The following is a 26,876-nucleotide window of genomic DNA, read 5'->3' on the forward strand; positions in this document are numbered from 1 at the left end:
GTGGCACTATGAGATTGTGTCATGTGCGGTATTCGAATAACCGGACCGATGATTAAATCGGTTAGACCACTGGTTTTCGATTCAATCGATTTGATCAGTTCAACTGCTAGACCAATAATAAATAAATTATCTTTTTATTTAATTAGTTCAACCTATTCAACTATTGGCTTTTTGTCCCAATTTTCATTTTTCCCCGCTTTCGAGCAATTCCCAATTCAACCCTTTTGCTTGGACAAATATAGTGGTTGATTCCTAGTCCAATCAATTCGACGACCAATCTAGTCTTGTTCGAAGAACACCAATTACATCACCAAATCTTGACAAAATATAAGTTGAGGGACTAAAATGGGTATGATTACCAAATTCAGAGACCAAAATGAACAAAAAAAAATTACAAATACTAAAATTGGACTTAATCGACTCCCTTTTAAAACAATGAAAACTTACTTATATATATACATTTTTAATTTCTATAAATTCATATTTTTATTTTCTTAATTGACTCCGCTTTTAAAAAAAATGTTATAAATTGTATAGAATTATAAAAATATGTCATTTCATACTAATACATATATAAATAAAGACTTTATTTAAAAAAGTGCTTGGTAGTGTTCTTTTTTGCTTTATGCCCTTCTTGGGAAGGGAAATAAAGTAATTAAGCAAATAATATAATTTAGTGGTTCATCAAGATTATTATCCAAACATGTTCTAAGAATAAGAATAAGACTTTTTTTTTTTTAAGAATCTCAATTTATTTAATTAAATAAAAGAATATTTTAAAGTTCAATTGGATAGTTCTTCAAAAAATATTCAATTGGATAATATAAAAATAAACCTAATGAGTCGTTTACATATTTTAACTATATAACATTTTAGGTTATTATCTTTATGGGTATGATATAAAATAAAATGTATAAAGTGAAATATTGATAGTTAAATTTTTTTAATATATTTTTAATTAATAAAATATATATGTACCAATTATCAAATCTAACCAAAAGTGTTATGGATCTATAAATGTCATGTAATAATCATATATTTTTGTAAGAATAAAAAGAAAAAAGAGAATTTCTTTTTTTTTTCTTTGGCCAACATAAAATGAATTCCTTTTCGAAAAGAAGAGCAAAAGGGAAGAAAAATATTTGGGAAAGAGAAGAGAATGTTCCATTAACGAATATTTGATTAAACTTATTCGAAAAAAATGAATGCGAAAAGGGCGAAAGTAAAATAAAAGGAAACTTTCATAGTGAATGTTATACATCCTTAATTGATGTTGAATTTCGAGTTTAAATTTATTTTTATTTGAATTTAATTCGGTAAGCTTATGACCCTAGCAGTTAATCTTATATATAAATAAGATATTTTTTTGGGACAAGGTTAAAATATATTTTTTGTTACTTTTATTTAAAAATGAATAAATTAGTTTCTGTATATTAGATCAAAGAGTAAATCCATCATTTCTGTTAAAAATTCATCCATTTTTACTGTTAAAAACTGGTGTAATTGACGAAATAACCAGAAAGTTAGACATGGCATGATACATATATAATATACCTCATGTTGACGTACATGGATTAATTTTAAGAAATTGATGAAATATTTAATAAAAGGCCATGCCTGCTCCTTGATCTTACATATAATGACTAATTTGTCTATTTTCTGAGTAGAGTGAGCAAAATGCAATTTGAATCCTAATACAATCTTATTTTTATGAGCACTGAAATACAATTTCATCGTTGTATTGATACACATTTTTATAGTTTTTAAAAATTAAACCAAAAATTTATGATTTGGGAGGGAAGCAAACTATAATTTACCGTATATTATATTAAAATAAGTCCTTGAAGATCATTTACATCAAAAGAAAAAAAGAAAAAGAGAGAGTAGAACTTAGTTAATTCATATCATATTTAGTAAATTTGAACCCAATTTCAGACTGTCTACCTTGTTAAAAAGAAAAATTCCTTGAAAATATAAAACAACAATTTAGTTATTAGTCCTTGAAAATCTCTTAACTTTTCATTCTGGTCAACCTTTTCTTTCCCCTTCTACTGAAAATTCCTTTGTAAATAAAGTTAAATTAATACAAGCAGTAAGACTGTAAGAGCTAATATGAAAAGAAAAAAAAGAGAAGGGGACCCATTGATAAAGTGAGAAAACGAGCATCCCACCGACAGTTTTTTAGTGGATAAATCACAGAAACTGAATTATTTATAAAATAATAATTAAATAACCTTTAATCAAATGTTTATATTAGTACTTACGGGTATCTGGTAGCAGTAACAGACTTGATAATATCGTATTTATATATTTTTACATATAATATTCAATTTTATTTTTATTGATATTCATTTTGATAAATCAATATTTATATATTCATTTATATATTTTTTAAGATAATTATTTAGTACACTATCATGATTTTTTTTTTATTTCTCATTGTATCTACAGGAGCGAGTTTAATAACTAATGCTCCGCATTTTTTAGGCCCATTAAGAGTAGATGTTGGTCATAAGTTTTAAAGCTGCTCCATACTTAGGGTGAGGATCAAACCCTCGACCACTGGTTAACATAGGAGAGACAATTGCAATCTCACCTAACTCTCATGGTTACTTTCATGAAAATTTTTAACTCTAAATGTAAGTCGGGATTTTTCTCTATGTCCTTACGTTGTACTTAAAATATTAAGACATGATAAAATCCCAATCTTATTTATGCAGTTAAAATTATCAATTGTCGGTGTGCCAAATAATTAGCTTTTTTATATTATATATAACCATATATATTATGATTTTTTGCACTTTAATTAGTCTGTCTATCTTTTCTCAGTTAAAGTATTATAAAGGTCCTTATAGTATGAATTAGACTACATTTTGTCTCCTTTTACTCAAAAAATAAGTAAATTAATCATTATACGTTAGATCAAATAATAAACCGATCTTTTTTTATTAAAAAATTCATTCATTTTTATTGTTAAAAAATTGAAATGATTGACAAAATAATCAGACAGTTACACATGGCGTGTCAAGTTTACCACATGCTAACATGTACGGACCAATTTTTAATTGTAAAAATTGACGAAATTTTTAACCGTATAACTAATTTATTATTTAATTTAACCTACATAAATTAATTTATCGATTTTTTAAATTAAAAAAATACAAACTAACTCTTATTAACTTTTATTTGCCCTTTAACTAGTGTACTCTTTTGCACATCAAAAACATTGAATTTACAAATACAAAGTATTTCTAGAAAAGAAAAACACACACACAGCAAAGTTGTCAGAAACTAAGATGATGTCGTGTCAACGACATGCTTAGTATGTAAGAAACAAATATTACATTGGGTACATTGTACAACATTCAGTCTTTTTGTAAATACATGGTATGGTTCCAAACTTTTACTTTTGTTGGCTCTTTTTTTTTTTAATTTTGTTACGTTTTTTCTTTAATATTAATTTTTCATGAAATGTTTAATAGTATCTTAAATCGATTGATATTTTATTATTTTTATAAATAAGTTTGGGATTTAATTTTGCAGCCTCAATTTAATTTAGATTTGCTGCACATGAAGAAAATCATCTTTTACATAAAAATTATAAGTTTTTATAGCATTTGTTATGACATTATTATAGCAGTGTAAATATAGTCAATATTGACTAATCAATTGGTTTGAAAACCATTAATCATTTTATTTAAACATTAATTATTTGTTTTTGTTAATTTTGTCCTGCATACTGTCCAAAGGTAATTTTGAAGTCTTTATTACTAATTTAAATTACTTGGTGATAAGTAGGAATGAAATTAGGATAAAATATTTTGAGGCCCGAATATAAATAGTAATAAAATGTGATAACACTTGTTGGCAAAAAAATTTTAAAATATCGGGAAAGTCATTTATAAGTGAATTGGTAGGGCTCAATTGGGAAACAGAGCTCAATTTTGAAATTGAAATGGACTTAAAAGAGGCATTTAGACAAAAACAATTGGGAAATATGCTCAATTTATCTAATTTTAGCTTTGACAGGGACCTAAAAGGCATTTAAACTAAAAAAAAATGAGGGAGTCAAGGCTCAATTTGTCCAGTTTCAAAACTAGGAGGGATCTAAAGGCGTTTAACTCCCAAAATTGATGGAAGGCATGGCTCAGTTTGTCGAGTTTCGAAATTAGGAGGGACCTAAATTTAACCCCAAAAAGTAGGGGGGCAAGGGCCACCACTGTCCATGTAGTTTCGTCGCTAAAAACTCTTCTCTTTTAAAAATATAACACAATATTCTTTTCATATTTTTTATATAAAATTTACAAAAGATAATTTATATCCAAAATAAATTTACAAATAATGAGACTTCAACCTATAATATTAAATTGCCTAAAAAATTAATTTTATTATTTTAACTAAAATTTCATTTATTTTATAATTTAAGTATTGCTTTTGTTAAATTTTAAAACGTGAACTAAAAGTAACATTATTTATATATATTATAGACGTAAAATCATTCTAGTCATCATTGAAAAGACACTGAAAACGAAGAAGATTCCCGCTACCCTTCCTCTTTCTTTAAGTCAAATCACTTTTAACTCTCTGATACGTCGGAAATGTATTCTTGTAATACGTTAATATATAATGTGGTACTTATATTTGGCTCTGATATTTAAATATAATTTTTATATTTAATTTAGCACCTAAATTAAAAAATATCATGTGGTTCAATAAATATTGACACGTGTGCTTTAGTAATAAAAATTATAGGTATTTAATTGGGACAAAATAGAAACTTAGGTACTAATTTGAACAGTGAAGTTAAATTTAGGTATTGTATAGGACAAAGAAAAACTCAAACACCAAAATGAATATTAAAATTAAGGTAATAAATTGGGACAAAAAAATTTAAGTACCAAATAATATATTAATTATTTTTATATAACAAAATTATGAGAATTTAAATGCTATCACCTTGATTGTAAGAGCCAAATTAATATTGTACGTACATGTAAAAAGATGCTTTATTTTTTCTTTATGATTACACCTTTGTCATTTTTCAATCCTCAAGACTCATCTTTTCTTTTCACTTTTCTCTCTCTTTCTATGCGATTTCAAATTCCGAATCTTTCTCTCTAAAATCTGTTTTTTTATTTATTCTTTATTTAGGAAATTGAATACTTTTCATTAGAACTATATATATTATGCATAGCAAGTTGTACATGGTGAGGCTAAACAAAAATAGGAACTCCTTCATCTTCAACAAACTTATTGACTTTTTTAATGAAAACAAGAATATTAATTGTTACTTTTTCAACGTGTCAGTAATTCTATAGTAAAAGTGTCACAGAAATCCTTGTATGTTGCTATAAACATCCTTCACAACGATGAGAAAGGGATCTACCTCCCCACTAGTAACCTTGAGCACTTACTTTCTATACTTAGGTTTATCAACCTTCACAACAATCTTCCTCCTCCTCTTGTCCCTCTCCAACTCTCCATCTGTTTAAGTGAATCGTCCCCCTTTGCACCACTACCTTCTCCTCATTGTTTCGTCTTTTGTTGATACCCCTCATCAATAATAAATTTTTTTTTGAAAACTAAATAATATCTAAAAGCCATAAAATAAAATTAGTTTTACCTAATAAGTCTAAAAACCCAAAAACTAAAACTAGCACCGAATTTTCATAGACTTCTTGAAATTTCTAAAAAATTCGATTAAACTAAACTGAATTCACCCCTAATGTTAGACCCTTTTGATTAAACGGAATAATAACAACTTTGATCCCTCTCAATTCACAATAGTTTAATTTAAATCCTTTTAAAATATTGAAATTTCTACCTTTGACCCTCGCACTTTTGTAATTTTATTTTAACCTCTAATACCAACTTCCTAAATTCCCCCTCAATATCAAATTATATATATTATTACATATATAATGCCTTTTTCTTTCACAAAAACTCTTGCAGAATGTTTGTTTGTATTTGAAGGAGGACTTAAATGTTAAAATTCATCTATTACAGACCAGCCGAAAATGTACTTGGGGCGACAAGTTCTTTTATTTCTCCAACTTTGAATGACTCACAAAATTTGTCTTCTCTCTTCCTTTTTTGTCCATGACTGGTTGAAGAGTGTTTATTTTCAATGCATGTATAGTTTAGGAAAATACACTTTCTATATTTGTTTTCAAACTTTTCAATGCATATGTAGATTCATTATATACGTGAGGATAATTTCAACATTTCCTAAATGTGAAAAAAATATACATATCTCACACTTCTAAAAAAAATGCCCTTGACTTGTTCCAATTCACGATTAGACATTTAACTAAGGGTTCCTTTGCATCCACGTTTAGCATAGTACAATGCATTTTCTATTGATTTCTGTGCAATCGTAGCACAAAACTTCCTTTATATGACAAGGCTTCAGTGCGGTCGAATGGAATAGATTGGACCACACCCCAAAATTTTCATTGCTCCAGTTGAATATTCAAAGCTGTAAACGCAACTTACATACTTTTATCTTGTCCATTTTCATTTATTTATAAATCGAATAAAGAGAAGTAAAAAAGCACGTCGAAAGAAAATCTAATATTTTATTATAAATTTACATTCTAATATTTTATTAAATGAAGTTATAAATTCACATATATTTAATAATTTTGTAAAAGTAAAATAATTTAAAAAATTCTATTATATATAATTTTTAATCTAATGTCTTTAATAGTCACCTCACAGCTATAGTTGTGTTTGAATCCAAACTCATATCTGAATCCAAACCCATATCTCACCGATGTTTCTAATCTCATTACTACAGTATCCAATCTCATCGCTACAATAACTAATCTCACCGCCACCACTATTTTTTATAACCTTACTAGAGGTAAACGCATCTCCCATCCAAACTAATCCTAATTGTACCATTAATTAGGAGGAAAAAGGTAGGTAAAAACACCTTTTTGGTTCCTCTCAATTTCAATATTGAACAATTTGGTCCCTTTGTAATACCCCGAAAATTCCTACGTAATACCCCGAAAATTCCTACAATAAGGAAAGTAAGATAATATCTCTGATATAGTAAAATAAGGAAATAAAGTGCTAAAAAGGGGTAAATTTGAGTTATGGCAATATTGGGAAGTATATTATAACATATTAATTCAAGAAAGGATTAAATCGCAAAAGTGAGAAAAGTTTTGTTACCCAAGAGTAAATACTCAAAAGTTGAGGGGTTAAAGTGTAAATATGAAAAATTTGAAGGACCAATGGTGTAAATATTTTAAGGGTGGAATAATCTAGAAACTAAGAAAAATGGATGGATTGGGACCAAATTGAAAAAGGTGAAGAAGTTTGAGGGACTAAATCACAATTTTACCAAATTAAGTGATGGCTCAAGGATGAAATTTTAAAACATCATGAAGGGCAAAATGGTCAATTAGAAGAGAGAGAAATCTAGAAGATAATGATGATGCTGGAGATATTTTAGATTAATAAATAAATAAATATTAGTTTATTAATATTTTAATTTGATTTTTTTTAAATGATATTATTATTAATTTATTTAGTATATATATGTGGAAAGAAGGATGAAAAGCATCCATCCCGACCATTTTTGCATGCATTAACGTGAGAAGAAGAGGAGAAGAAAGAAAACTTTGTTTTCTTTACAATTTGATCCTTTCACCAAAAATCCACCGTTTTCACTTAGAAATCAAAGAAATTTCCATAGCCACCAAGAGAGAAATTTGACAAGGAGACTTTGGGAAGCTAGAATATCAAGTTAGATTCAAGAAATAGAGGCTGGAGGAGAGAGAATATCAAGTTAAAGATTGAAATCAATAGTTCAAGGTAAGAACATCAATACTTCAATATATTTTTAAGTTTGATATTATTGAAAAAGCATGGAATTAATGTTATAGTAGAATTTTCTTATATAAGGTCTTATGTTATTGATATATTAGTGAAGAGAAATAAGTGAAAGTGATGAGAAATATTATAGAGAAAGGGAATAAGGAAGTTATAAACTTAGTCATTAACATTTTGCACTAAAACAGTTTTGGACAGCAGCAGTAGGTTAATTTTGAAAAATCACCATAAATTGTGGAAATGAAATTAGAGGATTAAAAAAATATGTAATTAAATATTACTGAGTCTAGTTTCTCATAGAATAAACGGTGTAAGTAATGGAATTGTAAATCATGAGATATAATAGATTTTGTGAGACAAGGTCAGAGTGATTTCGGGTTCCCCTGTTCTGACTTTGGAAAATCATCAAAAATTGGAGAAAAATAATTAGTGGTTAAAATTTACATTATTAAAATATTTAATGGGTATATTTTTAATATAAACAAATGGGAACATCATCCGAATTCCGTACGATGAGATAATTAATTTTTAGTGAAGATGGGTCGAAACTGTCAGACAGCAGAACAGGGATGACTTTAAAGAATAAGCTGTACTTGTTAGCTAAACTAAAAAATTTTGAAAATTTTATGGTAAGAATATATGTGAGTCTAGTTTCAAATAAAATTAACGTATCTCAATTTGGAGTTCTGTAGCTCAAAATATAAATAATTTAGTGACTATGACTCAAGTGGACAGCTTTGAATGAATATAAATAAATGTGAAATTATAGATAATGTTACAGATAAGCATGTTATATATATTAAGGATGTGAAATGGAGAGGAGGAGGAGGAAAATATATTATTATTCAACTAGCATGAGTTTTTATTAAAAATGACCAATTTATATGTTTCAGGGACTAAATTGAACAAATGTAAAAATTTAAGGGTAAATTTGTAAAAATGTCAAAAAGTGATCAAATTGCATGAAATGAATTGTTTTATTATTTAAATTAGTAAATTGAAGGAAATATTAATTTAGATCAAGATTGGATGGAAATTCGAGAAAAATAGAAAATTTCTAAAATGTCCCTGGATTTTGGTATTTCTGTAATTTTGCCTGGTAAGTTCGTATGAACTATATTCTGTATAATTTTAATTAAAGTGAATGTTATTTGATGATGAATATTATATAGATATGTGTTTTATTATTGAAATTGAATTATATTTGGTAATATGTACAATTATTAGATGTAGTGAGATGATTATCGGAAGCTCGATTGTGGTTGGTAGGAAATGTTGTATTATTTATATTATGAAGAATTATAAAAGCATGTTAATAATTTGAAAGTTTTAATCATTAATGGAATTTTATAACTCGGTTTAATACGTTTACAAGTGCATGTATTCTGGTAATGCCTCGTACTCTATTCCGATGTCGAATATAGGTAAGGGGTGTTACACCCTTTCAAAAAAAACTAGAACAATATAATTTCTAACAGTTTTGAAAGTGAGCAACTAAGGATAATTAATTATAATGTTGATATTTTCCGTCACTTGTACATTATTTTGGTTAGTATAATAACAAATTTAGCCATCAATGCTTATATATTTTGTGTAAATATTGCATGATAAATTTGTTGAATTAGAACCAATTTGATAGCATGTGTAAATGTTGCGAGCTAAATTTGTTAAATCAAGACCAATTTGACAGAAAATATAAACTTTGAAGGCGAAATTTGTTATTATACCAGTAAAATTGACGAAAAAAATACTAACGCTGTGATTAATTATCATTAGTTGCTCACTTTCGAGATTAGCAGAAATTAAATTACTCTATTTTTTTAAAAGGGATCAATTTGTTTAATATAAAAACCGAGAAAGACCAAAGAAATCTTTTTACCTAAAGAGTATTATGTTGCAAAATATGTGGTTATTTGAACTAAAGCACAAACAGAACAAAAGGGGAAGGGGTGGGGATACAAATTATCCAAATGGAAAAAGAAAAGGGGAAAATGTGGTGCAAAATTTAAGGTCCACACGCGTTAGAAAAGGGGCAGAAAAACAAAAGTCCAAAATGAGAAGGCAAATGAAGTAATGAAGCAAGTGGGTACTTCCATGGTGGTAGGAGACAAAGGACCTTATTTTCCCTAACACTTATCACATTATTTGTACTACCAATAGGCTGCTTAGCTATTTTGCATTCCAACCATCACTTTCTCCTTAATTTTTTTTTTCAATTCGATTCTATTAATACATTTAAAATACTTATCTTTCCGAAATTTACTACTATTTTTAGGGTTTAACATAGATTGATTATATCGGTATATTTTTTTATAATAATAATTAAATGAATATCTAAGTGGAGCCAATATTAAATGTGGGATCCAAAGGGTATGAAATTTCAATCACCAATTAAATGTTGAACCCCATCCAAATTAGTACTCTCAAACTCCAAATCTCATGCACCATAAAGGGTTTTCATGGAAAAACTTCTCCAATAACATCTAATCTAATCTGTGTGCCAACTACCAATCACCCATGTTGAACATGCCACTATAATTTGTTTGTTAACCATCATCAATGACACACATGTAATGTTCTTATTTACAACTTTTTTTCATATTAAGATAAATTGAGACGAAAATAATAATCGTAATACCGAATTAAAATAAAAACAATTCACATACTAAATTGAAAAAATATATAATTCAAGACTAAATTGATAAATATTTTTTTATAGCAATGATTTGACTCTTATTTCCCCTTTAATGTTCTAAATTACTATAAAAAATCTAGTTAATATTGTCTACCAAATATGATGAGAATTGATGTAGAGTACAAACATTGAGAAAGTTGACTAGATAGCCCCCACCGGTCAACCCTATGAGCCTTGAGGCGGGCGAATTTAGGTGGTGGTCCTCCAAAATCGTTAAATTCCTTCCTAAGTCGTTTAAAGATATTAATTTTTTTTCAAAAAATTTAGTAGTAAAAATTGAATTATAAATTTTAAAAACTTATATAAAAAAGGTTAAAATATTATATAAGTTTTTATACTTTCGAATATTTAAAATTTAGTTCTTATATTTTTATTTTTAAAAATTTAATCCTTTTAATTTTTAGATTTAAAAATTTAGATCTAATTGTTAATACTTTTTTTATTAAATTTTTTGTGTGACATTTTGAAATTAAAAAAAAAACTTTATTTAAGAGTTGTATAATTAAAAAATAATGTTGTAATTAACCTGAATTTAACACACACAAAAAAACCTAACAAGATTAAGATTTGAACTTAAATTTTAAATTTCAAAAAATAAAATAAAATAAAATTCTTGAAAGTAAAAGTATAAAGTTTAAGTTTTAAAATTTTGAGGAGTAGAAATACTTGTAGGATATTTTAACTAAAAAACCTTTAATAGCATGCCACATGCATAAAAACAGGTGAAGACGAGCCATGTAAGCCCAACCCAAGGCATTATTATTCTCCACCGCATGAATAACGTCACTATTGACGTGTTTTAGCTATGTATATATTTTGCTATTAATCCCTGTACAATACATAACTTGTCAATTTAATCCTTATCTATTTTTTATCAATTTTAATTTTTATATATTTCAAATATGTCGATTTTAGTTCTTATACTTCTAAAATATAAAATTTTAGTCTTGATTCAAACAGAAGCAGTTAAATCCATTTGGATAAATGTTGCTATTATTTCATATTCTCTAATTTTATCATTCTTAGTCATTATATATATATATTGAATTTTAAAATTTCAATCTTAACGCAAATGCCAGCTGTTAAATTCTTTAATTGACTTTTTTGTGAGTAATATATGAAAATAGTAAGTTGACTTGGCATTACATATGTGATGATATATTTGTTGCATAACATTTTGGAAATAACAAAACTTTAAATTGTTACGAAATGGTCACTAACATTATTGATTTGTAACATTTTAATCACGGAGCTTAAAATTTTTCAAAAAAATATATAGGGACTATCTGTGCAATTTGACTTACAATTTTCACTTGAAATGATGATTTAACATGCCACGTTAACTTTCCATTACACCATTAACAACTTAGTGATCAAAATGTAAAAAATTAATAATGTTCATAGATATTTTGTAACAAATTAAAGTTTAGTGACCAAAAAGTAATTTAAATCATACATAAGTGACTATTTTGTAGTTTACCCTTTTTGAAAACTTGTAATTAATAGATTAATGTTCGAACTTATACAATTAAAAATTGTCGTTACATGCATTAAGGAGTGCATTAGTTGCTCCCCAACAAACAACAAGAAGGTTAATTACCACTAACGGTGGGGAGCTTAATTAACCAAAACCATCATAATCATGGTGTTTGCCTAATTAATTACTTAATCAATGAAGACTGCAAAAATTAGAAGTTAATCAAATTTGTATTTGACTTTGTGAACTATTCAATTAGTTTCTGGTTAAATTACACCCAAGGTCACTAAATTATTAGTAAGTTTATGTTTAAGTCACTGGGCTGTTAAAATCGTTGTTGTATGACATTCTCTGTTCACACTGGTTGCACCAATCGAAAACTCTCCTTCCCTCTGTCTTCTACCGTTTATTTTATTTTATGAAACAACTTTAAATGTCACGAATTGCACTGAATCTAAAGTTTATTCATCTACTCATCGATGGGTACCGATCTACCATACCGATCTCAAATCGTTGCTCGGAACTCACAATTTTATAAATTAATAGAACTCAGTGATTAAATCAAGCAGAGTTTACCTTAATTTTTAACTTTTTTATAACCAGTCATGTATCTTTTGCTCTCTATGCGAATAGAGTCTGTCCTCTCACTCTACCAAATTACCAATCCACATTTATAATTCATAATAATTTCGTATTAAATGCAATAATTATCAATAACTCATTTCCGTATGAAACATTGAAGGCTTATGAGCATGAGAAAATAAAAAACCTGTACCAATCAAATTAAACAAATTGTTAAATTATTACATCAACTGGAAGGAAAATGTCTCACCGACCAGACCTTTTTTCAATTTTTTGTTTAAAAAATTATTATTATGTTTGTCTACAATTGCTGTATAAGACAAACGTAGATGAATTTTCTATTCCTTCTTCCTCTTTAGTCAAAACCCTTGCTAAGAGAAGAAGTGAGAAATTATATAATGTTTTGTGTATATTCATAAATTATTATGTGTTGTTGCCAACATCAACCCTATCACCAACCAATTTCTTCGTCTTTTTATTTTTATTTTTAATATTCAATTGAAAAACAGCATTGCAAATTATTTAGAGTGTTTACATTTTGAAAGAACTCATCATCTGCCTCTTTTTAACACTATGTACACGTGCCATACAAGTTCCCATGTGACATGTTTCTATTTTTAATTGGGCTGTTTTTTGGATTGAGAAAATTTGACTTTGAATTATTATTGGTTTTAAATGTTTTGTGTTTGAATATCGTGTTATTTCAGGTAATTAAAATTTGAATTTGGGTTGTTGAATTACAAGTTTGAATTCAGATTGTTGTTATGTTAACATGTTTACATATAAATTAGATATCCCAAAAAAGTGCAGAGAAAAAAGATTATAATTGATGAAATTCCAATGCACGATGTATCCCATAATTTAAAGACGAGTATTGGGTTTCATATTTTACCATTGGGTTAAAATATTTTATAGGGCTTTATATTATTTACAGATTTAGAATTTAAGTTTTATATTTTTATTTTTAGAAATTTGGTTCACATTTTAGATTTTACAATTCAAGTTTAATTGTTAATTTTTTTTGTTAAATTAATTAGTATGATATTTTGAAATTAAAAAAAAATTATTTGGTAGCAATGCGATCAAAAAATGGCTTTGTAATGAATCTGAATTTAATAAAATAATTTTAATAGTGTTAACAGTTGAACTTGAAATTTGAAAAAAGACTAAATTCTAAGTTTATAAAAAAGTGTAAGGACTTAAAACATATTTTAACCTTTGCCACTGTTTTTGAGCTCTAAAATCCAAGTCACATAAAGGGATGGGGCCAGGGGGAATTGGTTGGGTAGTCACATACACTTCAATTTAGTGAAAGCAATGGTGTTATCTTTTAGCTTAAAAGGTCAAATTTCTCTAAGAGGATTCTCAAAATGAAAAAAAAGGCCCAAAAGTTCATTACCCCCCACACAAAGCTTCTAATTACTTCACAATGGGGGAAAGATAAGCCTCCATTATGACAAAAATTGGGTAATATTTTAATCCCTACTAGCTAGCTAGCTAAGTCACCTAGTCTTGAATTTTGCTGGTATGTATGTACTTATCATATTTATGTCAAATAATCTTTAGGTGGATTAATTACAGTATTATTATCAGACTGAAAGGTCCACTATTTGGGTTCTTCAAATCATAATTAAATTGCATTGGAAATTGTTTTCAACTATTATCGTTACTATTAATTATTTTATTCAACCAGTTCACCACCACAACTAAATTTACACGTAAATATATTAGTAAAAATATTATGGTTGTTTTTATTAAAACTGAGATTTATATTTTTGTTCAAAATGAGAAATTTAGCTTTTATACGTTAGATTTCTGTTAAATTTTTTATCCATTTTTACGGTTAAAAATTGGTGTGATTAACAAAATAATGCAGATAGTTATACGTGGTGTGCCATGTGTACCTCATGCCGACGTATAAGGACCAAATTTTAACAATTGAGATAGATAGTTACTCTTTAATCTAATGTATAATGATTAAATTACATATTTTTTTGAATAAAAAAAGTAAAACACAATCAAACACCTAATATAATAATTTCCATAGTACTTTTACCAAATTAATATATCATATATTTGCATTATTAGGGTAAGGTGTTCTAAATCATAAAAAAAATGAAAAAAGAAGCTTGTGCATAACAAAGAGAAATTTAAAGTTTTCTTTTGGTCAATTTATGGTTTTGATACCTTTATTATACTCAAATTTAATATTTAATATTTATATTTTAATTTTAGCATAACTTAGACTTATATTTTTATAATATCATTAGTTCATCCAAAAAAAAAATAACATCATTAACTATTCTAGTTAGAACGACGACGTGATTTTTTCTTAAAAATAACTTCTCTAATATAAAAAAGACTATCAGCTTAATGAGAAGCAATAGATATCTTTAACAAAAAAAAAATCGATACCAACATTTTAATCGAAACAGTTAACTGTATTGGCAAAGACAATCCTAAAGGACAATCAAGTGCCCATCAATATAGTTTAATCCTTTTAAAATTTGTAAAATTTAAAGTTAATATATTAGTAAAATTATATTTTGGTCCATTCAAAAATTTAACAATTCAATTTTAACTCTCCAGAGTACATGTGTGCATGCAGAAACTCCCTAGTGCTATTCACCCTTTAGTCTAGTCGTTGTGGGCTAAGGTAAAATAATTCCCCATTAATTGACCTCTATGATTCGTATAAATGACTTTTTGAACATTAATTTCATTATAAATTCGTATCATATTTGCTCTTTTTGATATAATACCTAGAACTATCCATAGCCCCTCCCCAACCCTTAAATAGGAGGATAATGCGTTTTAGCACACTCAAACTCACGTCTTTCTGCATCGATAATAATACTAATACCAATTGAACTAAGACTCAATCGATACTAAACTATAAATTTAAATGTAATAAAAAACCAAAATCATAACTTGAGATTATCTTATAATGCATGTGCGCATGCAAAACTCCCTAGTGCTACTCACCCTTTAGGCCAGTTGTTGTGGGGTAAGATAAAAATATTCCATGTCACTTGACCTATATAAATATACATATCATATGGTCCATATACGGAGCAAGCCAATGAATGTCAGCGTATGTGACATTAGGCTATAAACATAAGGTCAGCGTTAAAAGCCATATATGGTCCTTTCCTTTGTTGTCTTAGTGATTGGTATCACCCTAACTTAACTAATATTTTCAAGCTCAAAGCTAGGGAGATGGCGGCGATGGCAAAAGCCTATTACTGGTTTTTTTAGTAGCCATGTTCATTGAGTCCTAAATGAGTTGAAAAAGGTATTTAAAAAAAAAGAAAGGGTAAAGTAGTCGTTCAATTGTGGGGTTTTTTTGGCCACTCAACTTTGGAAAGTTATAAAATGGTCATCTAATTATTTTAATTTTGTCTTTTTCGGTCATTGCTTAATTAATGTAAAAATGGAAGCACCAAAAAATTCAAGATAGTTGAGTGACCAAAAAAGACAAAATTAAATTGTTGAGTGATCATTTTGTATTTTTTCATAGTTGGGTGAATAAAAAAAGAAATTTACTAGTTGAGTGACCATTTTGTAACTTTTCATAGTTGAGTGACTAAAAAAGAAAAAAAAACTATAATTGGATGACTACTAATATAGTTTATCCTTAAAAAACACAAAAGGTATAATAACAAATTTAGTCCCTCACGTGTTTGTTTCTTTGATCAATTTGGTCCTTAATATTTTTTTAGCTAAATTTGACTTTAAACATACCAAAAATAGTCGAATTATTATTATTTTTAATGGAAATACTGACTAAAATATTAAATTTTTAAACATGACAGCTTGTATGACAATCCAAATGTACTTTATTTTTCTTTTTAGAATTTTGAGTATATATTTTTTATTTTTAAACTATTTATTGACATGACATATAAAATAAAAATATCATCTCACAATGAAATGCGCATGAAATGATAAACAAATAGTCATGCTAAAAAATTAATATTTTAGTAAGATTTTTTTAATTTAAATTTAAAAATATTAAAGCTCTAAAAACCTAAGAGAATTACTCTACGTAATATATACTATATGATTGGTGCAAATCATTATCCTAAAGTCACTGTTTAATACTGCTGCATATAGTATAAGGTAGTTCAACTTATTTATTTCAATAATTTTCCTCTTTTAAGTCAGTCACTAAATGATCTGCCACTTGTGCCAGCTGCAAATGGTTCAATGGGAAATCGCCATCTCTTGACCATTATCATGTTCCATCTAATGGGTAGTGGCGGAGCTTACTAGAAATCAGGCATCTGGCAATTTTTTAATTTAAAATTTTTTATAATTTATAAAATTTTAAACTAATCCTTTAATTTCTCTAAAAATGATCATTTAAAAATTATAAATATATAGACTATTAAAATGATAAAATTTTATTTTTATTATCGTAAAAATATTTCCTGACTGCAAATAAGATTGGAACTTATCATCGCCTCAGTTGCAATCGTTATTATCCACGATTTAATTTTAATAATGTTTCATAAGAAAATGAAAGGAAATAGTGTTTTTGTTTGCATTGATGTAAATTAATCATGTTATAATAAAAAGACACCTTGGAGATTAAGACAGGCATATCACGACATTAACATACTGCTTTTTCAATTGTCCATCTTTAACAACGACCTGTTTCACTGCTTCTTAATGCAAGAAGATGATTTAATTACTATTTCCATTTTCCATTTAATGTAAGAAAGGGCGTGAGTGAGATCATATCAGCATTATTCATATACATGTGTGTGAGAGAAATTATATCTTATCAATGGATGATTCAAAAAGAAGACAGTTTATTGTTTATGGACTTTAGAGCCCATATGTTGATGGGAATGCCCGTCATCTCTTATGGGGGGAACTATGTCCCACACTTGGCCATCGTTGAAGCTTCTAAGTCTTCATAGATGTGATAACAATGGTTTCTAAATAATCTTCCCAAAAACTTGAAACACATTCTTATAACAATGATTGCTTCGAGGAATGTAAGATTACGTTTTATAATATAATTACGAGAATGTAAATCTCAAAAAATGTAAATATTACAATACATTGTTTAGCTCATTTAATGCTACCTCCACCAGATCAATAGAGGTTGTAAAAAGTTAAAAGTATTATAGAAGTTAAATTTTACAATTTATGAAAAATGTGAATTTGATCCATGTACTTTAATCTGATTAATTTTAATCATTTTACTTTTTGAATTAATCAATTTTAATCAGATCAATAGCAACAATTAAATATATTTGGTTAAATTCGATCATTAATCTTATATTATAAGTAAAATTGTAAGTTTGATCAATATTCTCCAATTAGATCGTTCCAAGTCTTTATACGTTTTGAATTTGAAATTTCAATATTGACACAAACAACAATAGTAAATCCATTAACTTGTTTTTTAGTGAATAATATGTGAAATTAACAAGCTAATATGACATTATACATGATAATATGTTTGACACATCATAATTTAAAAATAGCATAACTTGATAAATTTAATGATTATTGTTTGATGATGGCTATAGTTTTAAAATTTAGAAAGTATTGGGACTAAATCTACAACTTTCTTTCACAAAATACAAAGACTAATATTAGGATTTAACCTTATTATAAAAGTCATTATATATCTTATACTTAGGGTCAATGAAGAAACTTTAGAGATTGTCCGGCATAGTGAACTGCTAGCTTCCAGAGAAAAAGAGGTCCGGGATGGGATATTCTCTCTTACTATTTCTACTGGACACCAAGGTTTTGGACTTGAGGTCGAACCGATCAAACCACCAGTTTGTCAGTCTAACTGATTTACTCGGTCCACTCAGTTTGATTAAATCCAATATTAAAAATTAAAAAAATCCAATGCAACCGCCATGTTCAACCAGTCTTTTGCCCGATTCAAACATCATTGCAAGACCCTTTTCACGGTATTCAATGAAAAAAACGTTTGCTTGAAACTAAAATCAAAAGTCAACTATAAACTGACAGATTTAGCAACAGGGAAGATTAGCAAGAAAAAGGTTAACTACAAGGGATCCCAAATAGCAGACACAGAGAGAGAAACACACACACAGCAATGATGTCATGAGAGAAAGTGAAATCAATTATGCTTGAAGAGTTTTCATTACACAAAATAATTCAATCATCTTATGAATTAGTTTTGATTGGTTTATGCTTCCCCTTTCAAGGTTCGAACTTGCGTGTTCACAATAGAGACAAGTCAGAAATTTCGCAAGGAAACCACAATTATATTAATCATCCATACTTTATAATAACATACTAACTAATCATTTCCAAAACAGAAAATAAGTCTATATGAACAAGGCGTTCATACATTGTAGGAGAAAAGACAAGTTGATGATTTCCCCTTAACAAAATTTGCTTAGAATAAGGGTCCCAAACCTTCAACTCCGAGCTATCGACGAGCTTTTTAGGCTACTCTTTCCTATTGCCTGTAAAAAGTCACCAATTTATTGGGATAGATAATCATTCTCTAATAAGCCTTGGTCATTTCTATATATACCCATGAAAATGCTAAGTTTTTTCTCTACATATATATATCATTTCCATACCCTACAACCAATATGCTCCGAAGATCTGAAATCCGGTTTCCTCTACGTAAAGGCTCTATATACGTCAAGAGGCACATGAAGCAAGTAAAGCTAACAATGTAGGGTCTCTCATCAGAAAACATATATAATTGCAATGTTCACCATGTACCATACTGAAACTTGAAGTCAGAAAAGGCATGATTATCTACTCAATATCCATCCATATTCATTTATAAAGCGAAAAAAAGACACTTGAATATAAAGTCTTTACCAATTTATAAAACTAAAAGCCTATGCAAGTTGAAAAACGACCAAGCCCGACCTAAATTCTTGAAAGCTTTGCTTCAACAGCATCTTAGTTTCTTCCATCGACTGATACCAAGCTCTCCGCATGACTGTAACATTGTAAATATAAATCAACACAATCGATCGGAAGCCTTTTAGTTCGTTCGTCGATTGGATCATACAAGAAAAGCTTCGGGTGATTGTCTCGATCACCCATTTGTTTAATCATCAGTTCACGATCTCTCCAAGTCCCCATTGGAACCAAAGACTTTGAGAAATTCTCGGCCAAAACAACATTAGTCCAATGTTTCCTCCCATCCTCGCAATCACTCAATACTGAGAATTCGAAACGGTTCATATTATTACCATTGGCTGCAAAAACTAAAGGGTATACGGCAATAGCTAATAATCCCATGTAAGACATCACTTTAACATTGCCAATTCGAGTCAGTGCTGGCAATGGTATTGTCTTAAACACTTCCCTTCTCATATCAAAAGAAATCACGACCTTTCTATCGGCATATCGTTGTAATCCAATGGCTACCCAATTCAAACTACCATCAACAACAACAACACCATCTTGTCCTCCACATATTATAGCTGAATCAAAACATACAGTATCTTCTAATTCCTTCCAAACCCCTTCTTTCCATGAATAAACTTCAGCTCTCACAAAGGGTAAACCATCATTTCTTTTAAAAGAAACGATCCTAACTAGCTTATAATCATTATTGAATGAATCAAACCCAAAACCAACAAAGACTAACCAAATAGGGTTACTTCTAGTTGAAGCAATCAAAGGGACAGGTAAGTGTTTGAATTGTTTAGTCCCAGGGTTCCATAAAACAAAATCAGAAGCATAACAAGGGGAAACATCGAGACAAACCAAACCACCGATTGAACCCACGATTTTCGGGAACAGAGGAAGCGGTTCATCCAAAGGAACAGCCAAATGCCGGCAAGCGAAATTCTGGGTCGGGTCAGTGATCAGCAAGATCACAGAGTCGAAACCGGATTGGGTGTTGTAACAGCGGACGATTAGAGACGGGTCGGAAGAAGAACGGCGGAGATGGTCGGAGACGAAAGCTGGGGTGGAAGTGAGGTAAGCCCAGTCCTTGGAAACGGATTTGAATCGGGTCAAGGACTTAACGGGTAATCTAGAAAGAATATCGGAAATGGTAGTTTGGGGTAATGACAATGAGGAAGCCATAGTTCTCAGCCTTCTTCCTGAACAAGAAGAATTCATTCGAGGGTTTTTATTTGCTCTTCTTTTGTGGGTGTTTGGGTCAGTTTTAAGTCTTCTCCCCCCCAACGGAGTTGATTTTGTGGGGTAAAGAGAGCAGGATTTTTCTCTGTTTTCTTTAGGCTGTTTAGGGATATATTGATAATAAAATGATTCTTATTAGGGTTTAAGGAGTTTTTAATAATTGGATAATTATTGTTTTATTCTTCTAATTTGTGATTATCTTTTTTTTAATTATTTGATTAAATCATTTGACGAATTTTCTAAGCTTGACTTAATAAAATAAAAATCTGAAATCAAATATTATAGTAATCAAATTATAATTTTGAAAATATAGCGAATGTCAACACCATTCATTATCTCTAACAAAGATTTCCTAAATGTTAATGTTAATCATTCAATTATTAAAATATATTCTAATCCCTCAATTATGAAAAGTAATAAAATGATTAGTCGATTAAAATTTTACTTTTTGGTCACCTAATTATAAAAAGTTACAAAATAGTTACAAAATTATTTAATTTTATTTTTCTTTTATCATCATAACTAAAATTGACATAATAACAATTTAACTCTTAATATTTAAATAAAAAAATAAAATAGTATATTAATATATATAAGTAATAAAATTATAAAATAATATAATAATAAATTATATAATATAAATAGTTTAATTTTTTAATAAGAGTAGAGACTAGAGAGGACTTATCTATTTTTTACAGATAAATTTACTAAAAATGCCAGAAGAAGAAGAAGAAAATAGGGAAATGGGTCACTTTGTTGTATATCTAGAGAAGTAGGTCAATTTTGAAGGGAGAAAATGCATTTTTAATATATAATTTCATTTGATTAGATGGTTTTATCTTTTAAGAGTCTTGTATTTAATTCTTAGATAGTTAAACAATAATAATTTTATAATATTAAAAATCACTGTATCCACAATATAAATGGAGAAGATAAATATTTGACATATAAATATTATATATGAAAAAAATATATTAAAAAGATTAGTTGATGTTTATATTATATATAAAGGAATTAATAATTTCAAATATTTTTAACATAATGATATATAATATATATTTTTATTATATAATTACATATTTATTAGTTGATTTTATAAATAAAAAATTTATTAATTAAAAAATTTTGAAACAACATGCTTAACCAACTAATAAACTTAATTAATCAAGGTTTATTAATTAAAAAATTAATTTGTTTATCTTGTTTAAAAATAAGATGGATTTGAATTCCTAGATGAATATTTACAAGTATTCAAGAAGAAAATTCGAAGTTTGTTACTAGAAATACAGACAAATATATGAAGAGAAAAAAGAAATTAATTTTGTTATAAATCAGTGATCTTTCTCCTATGCAATGTCAGGAAAGAACTTGCAGTAGCTATACTCATGCAGTTCAGACTGGCCGTAGAAATTCGAATCCCACCACTGGTGAATCCCGTGAGCTCGTTTAAAATCCGGAGACTTGCTCAAATTTACAGTCAGATAGGCAGAAGGAAGCAGATGCAGAGGTTCCGGATTGTTTTCCGCTGAAGTTGACAATGAACTCCCTATGGAATTCCATGTTGCAATCCTCTCGATTTTCCCGGCTCCGATCTCCTTCAACTTCTTCCTGTGTTCAAAATAGGCGATATAACCAGAGCATATTTTATCTGCAGGATTCACAAACAGGAATGGTATCCATTTAGAGAGTAAAATATATGGATCTTCTTGTTGAGGCTTTTGATGTCGACCCTTTGTGGCAACGGCAACTCCAGCTTTAACTAAGCTGCTTGTAATGCGAATCCCGCGCTTCAGCTTTTCGTTCTTGATTATTTCTATCGGGGTAGAGAACGGTGGATTGAAGAAGTAAGCTTCGATGCTGTAACCTGTCTTAATCACATTCTTCCCTATAAGCAATGAAATAGCAGATCCGAGCGAATGACCAGCCAACCAAATGTGTGAAGTACCGGCAACACCAATTATACTTTGCACAGCCTGCATTGCTAGCTGAAAACGATAGCTTTCATGAAGTTTATTTCGAACGCACATGAGATCCAACTTGAGATCAAGAGATATGGTGGCGGGTTTACTTATAGTGCCCCGAATTGCAATAACATATCTCGGAGCATTTTGAGCTGAATGGCTGGAATTGGAAGTAAAAGACTTGTTTTCATAAATGGCACCAAAAATGGAGTTATCAACATCATCTACGAGAGGACGGATCAGTTGGAAATTGAAGAAATCCCACCAAGGTGACGCATGAGCTTGGGCACCTCGGCGATTCTCCTGGCGATCGCGTTCTTGAATGTACACTCCTTGGACCAAGCTTGCAGCAACCGATCTTCGATGATGAAAGTTATTCCTATCAAAGTAGTACAACAAATAACATCTCAAACATAGGTAAAAATACCATGAAAGTCTTCATACTAGGAGTTGGATTGCATTTTACCCCTTTTATTAAAAAATTAGGCAAATTAATTTCCGTATATTAGATTAAAAATCAAACTAATCCTTCTGATAAAAGTTTCATCTATTAAAAACTTATCTATGTATATCATGAAGTATATATAACACACCATGTGTAATTGTTTGATTATTTTATCAAATATGCTAATTTTTATCAGTAGAAATGGTTGAAAATTTTAACATAAAAGACCAATTTGCTCTTTAATTTAAAGTACCGGGACTAATTTACTCATTCTTTTAAGTAGGAGGACAATTGCAATCTAATTTCTAGTACATGGAGCTCCATCATATTTTTACCCTCAAATATACTATCAAAACCCTTGAATTTAACAAGGAATCCATCCAAAAACATGCCAGCTGAGTATCATACAGGTTAAATTGCTACATACAAGTTTCACCGGTGATCCCAATTAATAAAAAAAGCCAATTGGGGTTTACATTTTGAGGCATTATTGAGAAATCTTATGAATTAAAATGTCAATTGCTTGACAAATTTCCACGAATTTGATAAATTCCCACGTTACCAAGTTTATCAATTACCCAATTGCCTTTGTATCTTGCAATGAATGTGAAAAAAAAAAGATGGTATTTACCAGTCAATTGAAGTGAGATGTAAAGGTCCTGAGAGGTTGAAAATTTGTCTTTCAGATGCTGCTTTCCCTTCCATATATATCAAGAAGAGAATAAATTGCTACATACAATTAAAAAAACGAAGATTCCCACGGTTAATTTAGTAATGGAGACATTTAATTTAAGTACCCCAAAAAGATTCTCTTGGAAAAAGAAAGAAGATCAAATCAAATCACAAATACCCAATCCTTTTTGTTTCTTTTTCTGGGAAAGATAATCCAAGAAAGAACCCAAAAAAGAAAAGGAACAAGAAAACCCGTACTTGGAAAAAGAAAATGGAAATCATTGAATTACCAAGATTTAATATTGAAATTCAAGAAATTGAAGGGAAATCAATTTACCTTAAAATCAAATCAGCGAAGAACGATTCCAAATTCACCTTTTTTCACTTTTCTTTTTGCCAATCTTTCTATATTTTCCGTCGAGAAAATACAGAGTTGACGTGGGGGGAGCACTATTTTTAACAGTATATATGAATACAGCTATACAAGTTGCCAAAGTTTCCCTTTATTCCTTTTTTATTATTATTATTGTTAAAAACAAAAAAACAAAAAATATAAGTCATGTTAAATTGTTTGTATTAGTTATTTAATAGGATCAATTACACTAAAATTTATTAAACTATTAGTAAATTTTCGTTTTAGTTACTCAACTTTAAAAAGGTTAGAAAATGATCATTGAAAGTTTTCATTTAAGTCACTAATATATTTAAAAAAAAAATTATTTATACCACTAGGCTATTTTCTTTTAAGTTCGGCTAGCGAGTTCTAAATGACGATTTAATGATCAGTACCGATTGACAAGTAGAAGAACAAATCTTAAGCCTAATTTGGTCTGACGACCAGTATCGAAGATTGGAGAAGAAAATTGTTTGAATTTTAGTTCGTAGATTCGTGATGTTTAAAACTATTTAATGAAGAAAAAAAACTAAACAATAGAAAAGGAAGGGAAGGAGAGCTTCTAATTAGTGTAAGAGAAGCGAACAGTAGGTTATACAACAATGATTTGAATAGTTTAGTGGTCATTTTGTAACTTTCTGAAGTTAAGTGACCAAAACATAAACTTACTAATAGTTTACTGATATTAGTTAGTTTACCCAAAAATATGAAAAGTTCAAAAGAAGGACGTTCCAGCAAATATCCTAAAAAGAAACTTAGAAATAAAGATTCTACCCCGCCCTTTTTGTTACAAAACTTCAGTTATTAACCGAACAAAGAAACAACAGCTACGCCGCAGTAAGTTTCATAGTTATAATGGCAATGATCCTCGAGTTCCGGTCGAGAAAGCCGTCAGCTTCTTCGTCGCCTCCTAAACCGGTCAACTTTAGCGCCAACTTGGATCTGTCGAACCTTGTTGAATTTTTGGAGAAGGTTTTCGATTTTATTGCAAAAGAGATTGATTTTCTAGGAAGAAAAAACACTGATAAGGAGATCACGGCCATTGTTAGAGTTGCTAAGGAAAAGAACAAGAAGAAGACTGAAGAGGAAGTTAAGGTTTTTGTTTTCTTTTTCAATTTCAATACCTTTATTGCTAATTTATTTATCATAAGGCTTAGCTAGAGTCCCTCGAAAGTATCATACCGTCTGCTGGACTAAACACATTAGCGAATATGTAAACCAATAACAACCGTAACAATAAGTTGAAAACGAAAGGAAGAATAGAGATTTACTAATTGTTGAGACCTATTTAACACAGTTTCCTCAAAATAGTAGCACTTTGTTGTTGAAAACGACAGGAAGAATAGAGATTTACTAAACGTTGAGACCTATTTAACATAGTTTCCTCAAAATAGTAGCACTATGTGTAACACCCCCAACCCTTATCCTTCACCTAAACAGGGTTACGGAGCATTACTAGACGTTTCAGATCAAATATGAACATTATATTGTAATGGCCCAAATTCAAGGTTATCGGAATAGTGGTTTCGTAACCACAAATCCGATTTAAAGAGAAATTTATTTTAATATTTTTGCATGAATATTGATATGATAGGAAAATCGTATGAAAATATCAATAGAAAAATTTTACCGATTTAGTGGTTAGTTAAAAAAAGAAATTATTGAAGAAATTGGGTAAAAACAAGGTATCGAGACCTCGATCTCATAAAATCGAGTCAAAAATATTTTTATAAATATTTATGAAGTGTTAGTAATATGGTATTAAAATTTCGTAAGAAAATTTTAATGTTTGGGTAGTTAATTAAGTGAAAAGGACTAAATTGAAAAAGGTGTAAAAGTTACTAAAAGGATTAAATAGCTCAATTGTTAAATAAAGAGGGACATAAATTGAAAATAAGCCCAAAAGAAGATATTTTGGGCGGCATACGCTGAGAAAATCAGGAGAATTGAAGAATTAAGGGTAAAATTGGAATATTGCAAAATTTACTTTAAAAGTTAGGACTAAAGTGGAATATCTAGAATTCTCTTTATTTTTCTGCATTCTCATCAGCCAAAAAACGTCCTAAGGGTTTATTCAAGCTGGTTTTTCATAATTTTTGCACCAAGTGAGTTAATCCTTACCTTTTTCTTGTAATTTTTGTGTTTCTAAGACTTTTACAACTAGGTCCTATTACTAAATTTATTAGTTTTTGATTTTATGAATGAAATTGAAAGTTGCTATGAATATGTGCTGGAATTTTATGATGAAATAGCGTGAAATTGAAGTTTTAATTTGTTTATGAGATGATTTTATTAGGTAATTTTAATAGAAATTGATTTGTAGGACTTAATTGTGAAACAGTTTGGAATTAAAGTCTAGTGTTAAAATTCTGATTTCCAAAGGTTAAAAAGTAGTTTAAAGTGATAGAATAAAGTGTTGATTGAGAAAAATCAGTTCAATTGAGAGGTTAATTGAGCAGGGATGAAATTATAATTTATTGAAAGTTTAGGGAAAAATGGTAATTAACATCATACACTAAAACAGTTTTGGACAGCAGCAGTATTATAACTTTGAAAAATCACCAAAAATTGTAGAGATCTAATTATGGGATTAATAAAATATAAAATTAAAGCTTATTGAGTCTAGTTTCTTATAAAGGAAAATGTGTAAGTAATGGAATTGTAAAACATGAGATATAATAGATTTT

At 28.8% G+C, this 26,876-nt stretch overlaps 2 protein-coding genes across 2 annotated transcripts; both read right to left on the reverse strand.

Moving 5' to 3' along the window:
• Positions 1–19,311: 19,311 nt before the first annotated feature.
• LOC107944794 (F-box protein CPR1) lies at positions 19,312–20,819 on the reverse strand. Its single transcript, XM_016878621.2, has one exon. It carries the CDS (start codon positions 20,694–20,696, stop codon positions 19,521–19,523), a length of 1,176 nt encoding a protein of 391 aa, XP_016734110.2. The 5' UTR covers positions 20,697–20,819; the 3' UTR covers positions 19,312–19,520.
• A 1,148-nt stretch (positions 20,820–21,967) lies between these two features.
• On the reverse strand, positions 21,968–24,331 carry LOC107947244 (GDSL esterase/lipase At4g10955). Its single transcript, XM_016881824.2, has 3 exons — positions 24,133–24,331; positions 23,755–23,852; positions 21,968–23,057 (listed from the first exon to the last, which is right to left on the reverse strand). Exons 2-3 carry the CDS (start codon positions 23,826–23,828, stop codon positions 22,064–22,066), a joined length of 1,068 nt encoding a protein of 355 aa, XP_016737313.2. The 5' UTR covers positions 23,829–23,852; positions 24,133–24,331; the 3' UTR covers positions 21,968–22,063.
• Between the last annotated feature and the right edge of the window lie 2,545 nt (positions 24,332–26,876).

Source organism: Gossypium hirsutum, chromosome D12 (assembly GCF_007990345.1).
Source record: "Gossypium hirsutum isolate 1008001.06 chromosome D12, Gossypium_hirsutum_v2.1, whole genome shotgun sequence".
NCBI lineage: Eukaryota > Viridiplantae > Streptophyta > Magnoliopsida > Malvales > Malvaceae > Gossypium > Gossypium hirsutum.